At 39.7% G+C, this 13,579-nt stretch overlaps 1 protein-coding gene across 2 annotated transcripts in view; it reads right to left on the minus strand.

Moving 5' to 3' along the window:
* Positions 1-5,586: 5,586 nt before the first annotated feature.
* LOC309713681 (tumor necrosis factor ligand superfamily member 10-like) overlaps positions 5,587-13,579 on the minus strand; it is a 31,517-nt gene continuing 23,524 nt past the window's right edge. The window contains exons 3-6 of one of the 2 annotated variants that reach the window (XM_082545482.1): positions 12,290-12,347; positions 12,081-12,176; positions 11,336-11,577; positions 5,587-9,110 (exon numbers count right to left, since the gene is read on the minus strand). In XM_082545482.1, coding sequence (XP_082401608.1) covers positions 8,901-9,110; positions 11,336-11,577; positions 12,081-12,176; positions 12,290-12,347 — 606 coding nt within the window. In that variant the 3' untranslated portion in view covers positions 5,587-8,900. The remainder of the gene's footprint in view (positions 9,111-11,335; positions 11,578-12,080; positions 12,177-12,289; positions 12,348-13,579) is intronic. The other variant, XM_082545483.1, reaches the window with a different exon arrangement.

Here is a 13,579-nt window from a genome sequence, read left to right on the forward strand (position 1 = left end):
TTTGCAGTATTTATTGGACGTCTCCTAACGTAGAGGTTACGTGTTGGGCACCAGTTTGTTTCCGGTTAAGTTCTTGTCGTCGTCCTCTTCTTAGCGTTAGTTTCTGGTGTCTCCAAAAAGGGTTTTGTTCTCCCTCTGGGCATTTAAATACCTGTAATATAACTGTAACATATTTCCACAAAAAAGAAAGAAAATCAGAAACTTACAAAGTGTTGTGTGGTTATTTGTTTCTACCCTTTATCACTGAGATTAAGCATGTTGAAAGTATTTATTGATCTGTCGGCACTGCTGAAGTTAGGCAGTAGAGGGCAGTGTTGGACCTAATGCTGCAGTAATTATTTGGCACCAGCAACATGCCTTGGCTAGAAAGCAGTTTTGAGCCACTTTGACTGGACTACAGAAGTAACTGTAAATGCCTTTGTAGTAATAAACCTTTATGACGTAAAGGTTAAAACAGCAAACACATTTTATAAATTTAGACCCACAGGAATGATTTTGATTCAATGAAACTTGGCTTTAATTGTGACTGTGGGAACAATCCAGTTCTCTAAAACGTGGCAATGCTTTCTTCATGTAATTTTATATCAGTAATGTTTAGGTTACCAGTGGTTTATTCTGCTACGTGATTTGCAGAGAAGTATCAATTCTAAGTAAGATAAGATCAACTTGTCCAAAGGTTTGGATATTCTTTTGTTACAACAGTCAAAAATCAGCTTGAACACAACAAATGTAGAACAAATAGCTTAATGAGTAGAATGGTATGTACGTAAAAGAATATGAGAGAACAACTACGTTTATTTTGTCTAATATTGTCAAAACAAATCTGAAATCAATGTAAATATCTTGACGTTATACATAAATAACAAATAGTGCAATAAAGTGACTTTGTGTTGTCACATTACAGGGTTAAAATAAACTTAAATAAACAACCTTAGAGATTTTCTTGTAAAACATCCCGATAAAAATGTCGTGAAAAATAAATAAAATCACAGATTTTATTCATGTCAAGGTTTATATTCTACACAGCTCATAAAGAATTGACTGGATATCAGGAAATCTTTAATGGAAGACTTTAATGTAATTAAAAATTTAAAAACAATTTAACTGCCATCCACAAAGTCTAGTTTAGAAGCAAGTGTTGTTACTTGGTAGCATTCTTCTTATTACACGAGTTTAAAGCATTTTCAAAGTGAACCGTATTATCATTCCTCAAATTTACTAAACAAATGCCTTTGTAGAATCACTAGTAAATATAATTTAAAAGAGAATTTAAAAAGGTTGTCAACATATCCCCAAAATGTGATTTTAAAGAACTTTTATTGCCTAGAAGTTAAACAATCACACACTACATATGTGTGTGTCTAGAAATTATTAATTGCAATTTCTGTTCTTTATCCAGATGTTTACATCCTTTCTCAGTAATCTTTCATACAGTGGGGCAAAAAAGTATTTAGTCAGCCACCGATTGTGCAAGTTCCCCCACTTAAAATGATGACAGAGGTCAGTAATTTGCACCAGAGGTACACTTCAACTGTGAGAGACAGAATGTGAAAAAAAAATCCATGAATTCACATGGTAGGATTTGTAAAGAATTTATTCGTAAATCAGGGTGGAAAATAAGTATTTGGTCACCTCAAACAAGGAAAATCTCTGGCTCTCACAGACCTGTAACGTCTTCTGTAAGAAGCTTTTCTGTCCCCCACTCGTTACCTGTATGAATGGCACCTGTTTGAACTCATCATCTGTATAAAAGACACCTGTCCACAGCCTCAAACAGTCAGACTCCAAACTCCGCCATGGCCAAGACCAAAGAGCTTTCGAAGGACACCAGGAAAAGTATTGTAGACCTGCACCAGACTGGGAAGAGTGAATCTACAATAGGCAAGCAGCTTGGTGTGAAAAACCAACTGTGGGAGCAATCATCAGAAAATGGAAGACATACAAGACCACTGATAATCTCCCTCGATCTGGGGCTCCACGCAAGATCTCATCCCGTGGGGTCAAAATGATCATGAGAACGGTGAGCAAAGATCCCAGAACCACACGGGGGGACCTGGTGAATGACCTGCAGAGAGCTGGGACCAAAGTAACAAAGGTCACCATCAGTAACACACTACAACGGCAGGGAATCAAATCCCGCAGTGCCAGACGTGTTCCGCTGCTGAAGCCAGTGCATGTCCAGGCCCGTCTGAAGTTTGCCAGAGAGCACATGGATGATACAGCAGAGGATTGGGAGAATGTCATGTGGTCAGATGAAACCAAAGTAGAACTTTTTGGTATAAACTCAACTCGTCGTGTTTGGAGGAAGAAGAATACTGAGTTGCATCCCAAGAACACCATACCTACTGTGAAGCATGGGGCTGGAAACATCATGCTATGGGGCTGTTTTTCTGCCAAGGGGACAGGACGACTGATCCGTGTTAAGGACAGAATGAATGGGGCCATGTATCGTGAGATTTTGAGCCAAAACCTCCTTCCATCAGTGAGAACTTTGAAGATGAAACGAGGCTGGGTCTTCCAACATGACAATGATCCAAAACACACCGCCCGGGCAACAAAGGAGTGGCTCCGTAAGAAGCATTTGAAAGTCCTGGAGTGGCCTAGCCAGTCTCCAGACCTCAACCCCATAGAAAATCTGTGGCAGGAGTTGAAAGTCCGTGTTGCTCGGCGACAGCCCCAAAACATCACTGCTCTCGAGAAGATCTGCATGGAGGAATGGGCCAAAATACCAGCTACTGTGTGTGCAAACCTGGTAAAGACCTATAGTAAACGTTTGACCTCTGTTATTGTCAACAAAGGTTATGTTACAAAGTATTGAGTTGTATTTTAGTTATTGACCAAATACTTATTTTCCACCCTGATTTACGAATAAATTCTTTACAAATCCTACCATGTGAATTCATGGATTTTTTTTTTTCACATTCTGTCTCTCACAGTTGAAGTGTACCTCTGGTGCAAATTACTGACCTCTGTCATCATTTTAAGTGGGGGAACTTGCACAATCGGTGGCTGACTAAATACTTTTTTGCCCCACTGTATCTCAATATTCACATTTTTGTGGATCATGTTTACAACTGTCAGTCGAGTGAGAACAAGTCTCCAATATAATATGTTCTGCTATTTACCAAAGCTTGTTAAATACTTCTATTACAAACCTAAAAACTCTACAAAATGGAAACTTTTCATTAGATTTAACTTCTTTTAAAATTGACATGAATAAAAATATAGGTAATCAATAGATTTTGTCCCAGTTCCTTCTATATTATTACAGTTCTAAGTAATTTCTGGGTTAATTTCTAATTATTTATTCTCTAAGGCAAATAAGTTTGTGCAAAATGTTAAAATAGTTATAAATATTGCCACAATCTTACCAATCATTTTTTAGCTTAATTATTAAACATGATGTCTGATATACTTGGTTTGTTTCATCTTCTTCTGCATTACTTAAAAAAAATCTGTCTCCATGTTTTTAATTCTATTTGTAACAGAATAGTTATTTATCATACCTTTATTTAATTCTTTTTCAGACTTTTTTGTGCCATGCCTCTTCTGAATAATATGTCTTGTAAAAAGGAAAAATTATAATAATGATAATCAGTAACAATTTCTTTCTTTCTAATAATAAAACATTTACAAAAATAAGACAAAACAGACACGTACGTCATCACAGCAATCGAAAAGCAAAATTACATCAATTTCAAATTAAAATCTGTATTAATAATGTAATTGGTGAAACTACTGACAAACATCAAAATCTTATATTTTCATATTAAATGAATGTATTTTAAAAGATGCACTAACTTTATAGATTTACATTTTATTTGTAAATTCATGTGTCTTGTTCCTTTAATTCTGAGATTCCTTAATGATTTGGTCTCTATTCATTTATTGATATTGAACAGCTGAATATAAATGAAGTGCTTTACCCCCCCTCAGTCAGGAGCAGACTGAGAACGGTAAACCCCACGAGCCAGCTCTGATGGCATCCCCGAGGCTGTGGTAAAAGCTTGCCCAGACCAACTGGCAGGGATGCTCACCAGGCTGTTCAACCTCTCTCTGACTTATGCCACCATTCCCACCTTTCGGAAGGTTTCCACCACTATTCCCACCCCCCCCAAAAAATGGCATAGACAGCCTCATTTTCTATAGCACCATAGCCCTCGTGTCTGTAGTCATGAAGCCTTTCTAGCACAAAGTGTCTCAGCACATCAGAGCCTGTCTACCGCCTCCCTCGACCCCCACCAGTTTGCTTACAGATCGGTCCACAGAGGATGTCATCACATCGCCCTGCAGATCCATCTGGAGAACAGAAAGAGCTACGTGAGAATGGTCTTCGTGAACTACGGCTTAATGTTCAACACCACCATTGCAGACATCCTCACCATCAGACTGCACCATCAGTCTGACCCCCCCCCCCCCCCCTCTCTTGTTTTGTATATATTTCTCTTGATTGTACATATTTCCTCTGTTTGATATTTATTCCTGCTATCTTACTATTGATAATTTACTCCTGCACAGTTGGTGTTAAGCACATGTACATTGTGATTGTACATGTACAATCACAATAAAGGCTATTCTATTCTATTCTATTCTATTCTATTCAGAAGCCCTGATTCATTGTTCTATTCTCTTATGTTTGCCTGCTTTTAGACCCGAGGCATGATTTGATGACTGTCTGATATCGGGCTCTTCGGTGTTGCTTTCGTGTTTCTTATTTGGAGAAAAAAACCTGGCACTTGTCGTCTATTTAAATTTAAAATGTAATTTATAACCCCAGGTATTTCACATGAGGTATGATTTGTGCCCACGTTTAAAAAAGTTTTGCAAATTTAAATCATATAAATCACATAGATCTGTGATTTTAAGGATTTTAACCCCCCGTAGATCACAAATAACACACGTTCACACCTTTTTCTTATTTATTCAGCTGCTTATTTGTTTTTTCCCTAAAAATTAATTCCTTAATTACACATAGTGTATTATTACATATATTTTTCTTTTCTTGTATAATTGTTAAATGCTAACGGTATTTTCTTTTTTTTGTCTTCTTTTTCTTTTTACGATGTCTGCTTTAACGCATTCACATTTCTTTGTTAAACTGCATAATTTTCCGTTCTCTTCAGCATTTCATGCCCCTAATTTATAACCACAAACAAACAGCAACCCTTCAAACTTTGAGGAGGATTAAAGTGACTCAGCTTATTTGGTTTGCAGGCCTTTAGAGAAAGAAAAATCTCCTAATCCCAGGCTTCTTCCTCCATGATTTCTGCGACCCGCTTGCTTGCTCGTGCTACCAGAGAACATGCTGTGCTGCTGCAGCCTGGCATCACGTTACTGAGTGTGCTTTTGTAGTTTTCCAAAAACGTGGTGGTATTAATTTATGATTTACACTTTGACTGCTCAGAGAAGAAAGGCACAATATAAATACTGGTCCATTCAGCAGATGTTTCCAAGAATTTCTTATTATATCCTTAAGAGCTGACTTTCTGGACTCACAGAGTTTGCCAACCTCAGCTTTTGATTAGAGCTTGGACTTCACCCTCGTCTCCAGTGCAACTGTCTCTCACATAAGACAATGGACAAAAATCCAAAGAGCTTTTTTATTGAATCTTTATTTCACATATTTACACCCACAAAAATTGGATTATTTACATTCACATTTAATTATCTGGCAAAGAATTAAATTCTTAATAACCTGATGAGTGTCCGTTTTTGATGTCTGGCAAATAAACTGAAGTGGACAAAGAGGGCTGAATTTAAGGTACTGGCTTAATTCACATCAACTTCCCAGTCTGATCGGGAGTGAAAGGGAAAAATAGCATGGACTGTTTTGTAGTAGATCCACTTCATAAATAATTAACCCCAAAACACAAATGTGAAACCACATTTTTACACCAAAGCTGGTCCGGAGCATAACATGACTTAACAAAACTTAAACAACCACCTTTACAAAAGTTCAAACACGCGTTCTTAAACACAACGTACGAGAAATGATTGTGCTTTGTATTTATTTACATAAGTAATACAGTGAATGTTGCATTCATGTCTTTTTATGTCACGTTAAACTCAACTAAATCTTGCTGCATCCATCAGTGAATACAACAAAATACCTTTAATGGGGATACTTGAGATTCATAACCAGATTAAAAGTATTCGTTGCTTAAAGTTACATTACCAGGTGTAGTCTCGTGTTCAGCAGCATCGAGCTGATCATTTTTGTGGTAATGGTAAATATTTGGAGGGGGTTTACATTCATGCCATTAGCAGATGATGATGATGTTAACTATAGCAACTTCTCCAGGTTTTCTGCACCTTAAATTAGAATTATTAAGATTTTATATTTTATTCCACTCAGAATGAAATTTGAGGCCAGCTGCTTTAAACAAGCAAAAACTGGAGGAAAAAAGCTGTTTGTGTGGTTTGTTTGATGCTCTAGTTGCGCATGAAAACAAACATTTCCTTGGCAGGACTGTAGACCTGACCTGGAACTTGTTGGGGAGTGCACTGGTTTAATTCCCATCGCATAAATTTTGAAATCACTTGGCCGCCAGTTTTTACTGACAGCTAGCAGACAGGAAAAACCTGGTCACCTTATTTGTTATATATTCTGTTCTCACGCTTTATTATTTTGAAAGACTGAGTGAAGACATTTGTCAACAGTTGAATTTCTTCTTTTCTGAATCATTAGTGCTGTACCAAACAATAGCTGCTCTGCTCTCACAAATCACTGGGACCTAATACGAGAGATCTGGAAGGTTAAATCAGGCTACGGTCCTATTTGATTGCCTCAAACATTTGTTTTCCATCATGCACCTCTGTCTGGTCATGTCTACTAAGGTTCGGGGCTGCAGAGCATGTGTGAAAACAGCTTTTTAATTTGAATTACCTTGGAAGGCATCTGCTGTGTTGTTCACTACAACAATGTGGAAAGCAGCAGAGCTACACAGACATGAAAACAACATATTTCTGCTGTTTAGATGCAGACCATTTTCCCGAGTCTGAAAGTCACATCTGCAGTTAATCCAACATAGCATGAATACCAACTGCAAGGGAGCATTTAATGCACCTCTTGGAGAAAGGTCGGAGTTGACGAGCCAAAATGCTGAAGTCTGACAGAAAAAAGCGAGACTGTAAGCAGCCCTATTTCATAGTCCCAATATGGTTGTCAACATGATGGGTCGGTATATTAAGTATATCTGAAAGGCAGTAAATTGTCTCTAAGTTTAATACTTTTACCCACATGTTTGTACTCTGACTGGGGGAATATCAAGAACAAAGGGTTCACGAACTCAATACTTAAATGATTATTATAAAAATAAAAAAATATAGCACAGCATTTACATCTCTAAACAGGAATACACCTAAAATTTCTGTGTGGACTCAAATGACTTTTATACAAACATTTCTTAATGGCAGAACTGAGAACAACTGCAGCTGGTATTGCTTTTGTTTATTTGTGATTGGTGTATCCAGGCCTGGTGGGGAGCACTGTCCCCTCAAAGCAAGATGGTTCCTTGGTATAAACTTTATGGCCAGGTGGGCCTTTTATGTGGAGCTTTTGTGTTCTTCCTGTGCCTCCATGGGCTTTTCTCCAGGTGGTCCAGTTTGCTCCCTCAGTCCAAAGACGTACAATTTTCTTAGTGTTTCTAAATTAGTCATAGGCTTGGATATAAGCGTTAAAGCTCTGATTCTTTGTGCTAGCCCCCTGGAAGTGGAAGCCTGTTCAGGCAACACAGGCAGTTTCAATGGTTCCAACTTTTGGTGGTTTTAGGCACGACTGCTTCAGGGGTTAAAGAAGAATAAGAACAAAGAATAAAAGTTTGACAAACTCTCGGTCTTTGGCAAACTTTCCTGTGGATATTTGTGTTGCACAGCCACTTCACAGCCAAATTGTCTACCCCAGGCAAGACCACTATGGCAAAACATTACTTCCATCTGCACTAATTTACTTTTGGCTACATGACTCTGCTCTGGGACCCCTGCAGCAGCAGCAAGACCCTGCAGAGAAGAAAAGAAAAAGAGGCGATAGGTGAAGGTGGGCTACAAAGTGGCTTGCAGGTGTGGAGCAACTGTAGCTAGGCTGAAGCAGTTTAAAACGCATGCCCTACATTACATTTGCCTCAGGGTGTGTAGTAGGCTGTAAGAGTTGATCTGCAGGTTTGCATCTCAGTGTGACATTGAGACCTACCTATCCAAGACTTCAGCTAGTCTGTTGTTTAAGCCTCTGGAGACGCGTAATTTGGGGGGTATTCCGGTGTAGCCCGTGGATTAGTTTAGGAACTCCTTTCTAGATTGCATTTTAGCAAATTGAATCCTCCTTTTGCTCTCCACACAGATTGTAGATGACACAACAAGAAATTAAACAGTTTGTGCAACAAGTAGTCTATATTTTGCTGAAGATCTAGGTTGGATATTGGGTCCAGAGCTATGAATTAGGCATTAGATGCCTAGTTGGATATTAACTCATTCACTGCCAGCCATTGGCAGTGAATGAGTTAAACCCATTGACTCATTCACTGCAATTGACGGCTATAGACGTCAATGGCAGTGAATGAGTTAAAATTGCTTTTGGGCCTAAATATCCTTAAAAACTGTACTTCCGCCTTAAAGAGATGTTTGTAAAAAAAACTACACCCCTGGAAAGTCCAGTCCACACTTACTTTAAGACACTCGAATACAAAAGTCTGTTTGGTTTGATAAGCACTCATGCACAGCCACATCAGTGTCTTCTCCCCCAAGAGAACCAGTGTCGTAAAAGTTGTTTGACTTCTCCTTGACTTTTATAGTTTTGAACTCTAGGAGAAGTCTAGATGCTACCACACTCATCATTACAGCACGGTAGCATCATTAAGCTATTTCACCAGGTAAAACCCGAGATGCCCAGTCCAAGACCTGCTACTCTAGCTGATCAGAAATGCACCGAAGAAGCTGGTCTCCTCGTCCATGTCCACAGCAGATGCATTTGTCACCGTGACGAACAGGCGGTCGCCGGTAGTGAGCGGGAACAGCCCCCCCTGGTGGGCGGAGTGCAGAGAGTACTGGGAACCTCGGGACCAGCAGGAAGTGCGGCTTGTTTTCATCAGCAGGATGGGAGCCGGGTATGAGCTCATCTGTTGGGAGAAGAGCAGGTGAGAGAAATGCGATATGTTAGAAGCGCTAAAGAATGAGTGCTTCAAAGGTGGCGTGAAGGCAGGAATTACAAATTTTGATTTCATGTTTGAGTCTCAACCACAGAGAAGAGAAGCAACCAATCAGCTGTCAGCGAGCTGTCACTGCTTATGATCAAAAACCTCCTAAATTTTGTCTTAAACAAAAGCTTTCTTGGGAGTTGTTTACAAGTTTCTCAATCATACTCTGGTCCAAGAATCTGTCTTTTGCAGGACAAAACAAATTAATTTCAATTATAATCTGGGCTCAGAAAAAAGACAAAGAAGAATCCAATCCATGTGCTCCATGAGTACACTGGCATAAGGCCCTTCGGTGGCTGGTTTCTAAATGCTCACTAATAAAAAACAAGACTATTACTCAGAAAAGCTTTAACACAGACTTCTTTGATGGCCTGTACTACACAGTATCATTTCAGTACCAGAGGTTTTCGCTTGGTCGTTCAGCAAAAAAATCAAGTGGAAGTTGGTCAGCTAATTTGGCTAATGCTAATCAGCTGCAGCTTGCCTGGTGAGTGACTGGTTACTGTCACATACCTGCAAACATCAAGCATGACCACTGTTAAACTAGTGAAGTCCAACAGTCACATTTAATAAAACATCCATTTACAAACAGATGGCACACGGCCCGGGATGACTTAAAAGATTGTGACAATAAGTTCAGCATGTTTTTCCACTTGCACAGTCTCCACAGTCACTACAAGAAAGATTGTTGTCATACATAACGGAGAAGCATCGGTGCAGATCCTCGGCTCAACCTCCTTAATTTGGTTTGTTATGACAGGCCATCTTAGGGCTGTTCGATATAACGATATATATCGGATGACGATATAAAAACGTCCATCGTTTCATTTTACGCTATCGTTTGTTTCGTGGTGTCGCAAAATAAACTCTTTACGGCAATATTTGTTCATGGTTTTGATGGTCACTGTAGTGGCTATATTAATTTCTTAAAGTTCTATCTTTCTCTTATATTTTATATAACCACACTACAGATGGACAAGTGCCTGTTTTTATGCGTTGTCGTTAGCAACAATGACGGTAAAACCATCGCGTGTCTGCTTGTTTATGTTCCACATAAACCTTTCACAATAAAGCTCAAGATCCTGTTGAGACTTTTCAAAATAAACTGAATCACGTGAAAGAGCAGATCATTTACAGATGAGAAGTAAAAAAGAGCCGCAGGTGCTAAAAAATAAACCTTAGACTCAAACGTTAGAACAGGCAGTTCCCCGCAGCACGCCGTGTAATAAATAAATACTCACAAAGAAAACGGCGGCCGTTACAACTTACGTCTAAAAATGTATAGTTTCATGCATCGGTTAAAACACTCGACTCCAGCTACATGACGCGCAGCTGGAAACACTTCACGCAAGTCGAGCTGCCCGAGATTCACAGAATTTACAAAAATGTTAAATTTTTGTGATTTATATCGTTATCGGACGATAGAATTCTTATATCGGGATATGAGATTTTGGTCATATCGCACAGCCCTAGGCCATCTGTAATGTCTTCTTCAGAAGGACTCCAAAGACTCCGAACAATGATTCAGGCGTCTGAATTGGCAGAAATTAACAGTTTGAACAAACACTCTCATGAACTCATCAGCTTTAAAACTTGCGACACAATCCCAACTATTACATCCTGATCAACCAGACTGGATGCCCCAGTGGGCTCCATTTTTGACATTTTTATTTTAATTCATTTTTGATCCAAAAATAAAAAGCACAATGGATTTGAATGCCCATTAATACACAAGCATAATGCTAGAAATTGGCTCTTTTTCATTTTTACGGGTAAAATATGTCCCCTTTAATTGAAGTTTTAGCTGACAAAGCAGAAGCCAAAGGTTACTCGATATTTACAGCAATTCTGTCTGAATGCTTATTAGTCATCATATTTTACTAGTCAGACACCATCCTAACACACCCCTGCCCGCCCCAGTGACTCAACAGTCTGCGATGTTCTGTGCAACAAACACTAAAAGATTACAAATAAATGTGCAGATAGGTCAAGACAAGCTGGATTTAATTCATGCAGAAGGAGTTTTGTTTTATCGCCAAAATGAATAATTAGACTGATGCATGAGTACAGGTCAAACCAAATTTTTACAACACTAGACGAGTGAAAGAACAAAAAGTGATAAGTTAGTTTATGAATGTGTCTCTCACCTTCTTATAGATGTACTGCAGCAGAGGTTTCCCCCTATCCTCCACCTCCTCGCTGTCCTCTCCATCCTCCCCCAGGTGGCTGTGTCTGAAGTAAGTCTGGGCGTAGACGTAGTAGAGGCCCGGCTGCGACACCACCAGCTCCCCATCCACCAGCTGGACGTCCTGGAGGAAGGCCAGCCCCTTACGGCCCTCCCACCATGAGATCTTCTGGCCATAAACGCGCCGCCCAGCAAAGACTGGAGCTGAGGAAGTAAGGCAAGTGGACAACATCAGATTTTGTTATGCAATCACATGTGATGACAGCTAAAACTTCATTTTAAGGGTGGTGGAGTTCAACAGTTTGTTTTAAAGACTCCTAATAACGAGGTCAGGATATGTGAAAGTAATCATTCTGAGCCAAAAACTCTCAGTTTTGGGAGTTTGTTCTACTCATAAATCTCTATGATGTCGGTGAGAGGGGATATCCCTAATGTGGTCATCTTAGGCCCAGAAGCCGCACCCAACTGCTGTCCAAATTTTGTTAATGAGGGGCATTCAATAAGAAGAAAGTTGGCTTAAAGGGCAAACAGCTTGTTTAAGACAGGGGATCTGGCTTATTTTGAAGTGTAACTCATGCAAAGCTACGCTAGTAGAGTCCAAGAATAAAATACAGACGTTGCCTTTAAATTGAAAGGTCACTCTGTGCATGCTGTTTAAATTTTGCTCTAACGCAATCCGCCTAACGGCCACTTTCAGCAGCACTCACCTCCTCCTGCTCGCTCCAGTTTGGGGACATAGCTGCCCGTGACATGAGCGGCAACTTTGGGGCGAGAGAGAGAGAGCAGCACCTGGGAGACTTCATCTAACGTGAAGGAAAGGATGGAAAATGCACCCAGAAAAGTCCGATCAGAGGATAGATCAGTATTTAGTAGGTCATAGGTCAGATGTTTGCATGTTTCGGTTTTGCTTTCTCACCTTTCACTTCCGACGAATTCTGCCTCAGCCTCTGCCTCTGCCTCTGCTGAGACAATGACTGTAGGAAAAACAGTGGTGAAGTAAGATTTTTGAGTAATATGTCTGTAACATTAAACATAGTAATAACCTTTTGCCACTTTATCTGCCGAGCGGGGCCATCAGCTCATACCGCAGACCTGCCAAGCAGCGTCTTATCTAACTTTGACCCTGTAAATGTGCTGACATCAGATCAGGAGACTTGCTCCTTTGAATAAATAAAGAAGTCTTCGTGTTAACGTTGGCAACGGATTCTTTCCTGGAAACGACCCGTCTCCAATTTCCTCGTGTTTTTCATTTCTTTTGCCAATTAATTGGAAACTACTGCCAAACCAACTAAAACCATTTTCTAAATAATGGTTCTGGACAGTTTAGCTCAGCTGCAGAAATGTGTTTTAAAAGAAAAAAAAGAAGAGGCTTTCTGAAAGAATCTGAGAAAAGAGATAAGACATCATTTAATGATTATTTAGCTGTCAAAGAGATGATCAGAACATAACAACAGGTAACTTATTCAAATATTCCCAAAAAAGATGAGTTAATCATCGGAGATTAGAGATTCATGCATACTTTAAAAACAAGATGTCACTGGATAGTTTCAGCACGGGAATACTAATACCGGGTTGTCAGTCTGATAAACGGCTGGTCAGCCGGTTCATTGCTTTGGTTCAAACAGAAATATTTTCTCCTACAGGATCAATTGTCTTAAGGTGTCTTTTTTTATGCAAATAATGCTTCTTAGTGGCAAAATCCTGCTGATATTGGTGCTAGCACATTTGTAGGAACTAAGACTCATCACACCAGGCGGACAGGAGAGTCGTCTGCTGCTCATCTGCTTCAAGTTTTGACATGTTCCGTGTTCAGAGAAGCTCTTCTTCATACCTTGGTTGTAACGAGTGGTTTGTTACTATCGCCTTCCTATCAGTTCAATCTGGCATCAATGACGCATTTTCATCCAGAGAACTCACGGTCACTGGATATTTCGTCTTTTTCAGACAAGTGTCTGTAAACCAAAGAGATGACTGTGTGGGAAAATCCCAGCAGGTCAGCAGTTTCTGAGACACTCAGATCAGCTTGTCTGGCACCAACAACCTTTCAAAGTCACTTAAATCACCTTTTTCCCCATTCTGATGATCAGGTTGAACTTTGTCTGCATGTCTAAATGCATTGAGTTGCTGCCATGTGATTGGCTGACTAGATAGCTTTGTTAAAAAGCAGCTCAACAGGTGTACCTAACAAAGTGGCCAGTGAGTACAA

The sequence above is a fragment of the Aulonocara stuartgranti genome (genome assembly GCF_965226115.1).
Source record: "Aulonocara stuartgranti genome assembly, chromosome: 9".
NCBI lineage: Eukaryota > Metazoa > Chordata > Actinopteri > Cichliformes > Cichlidae > Aulonocara > Aulonocara stuartgranti.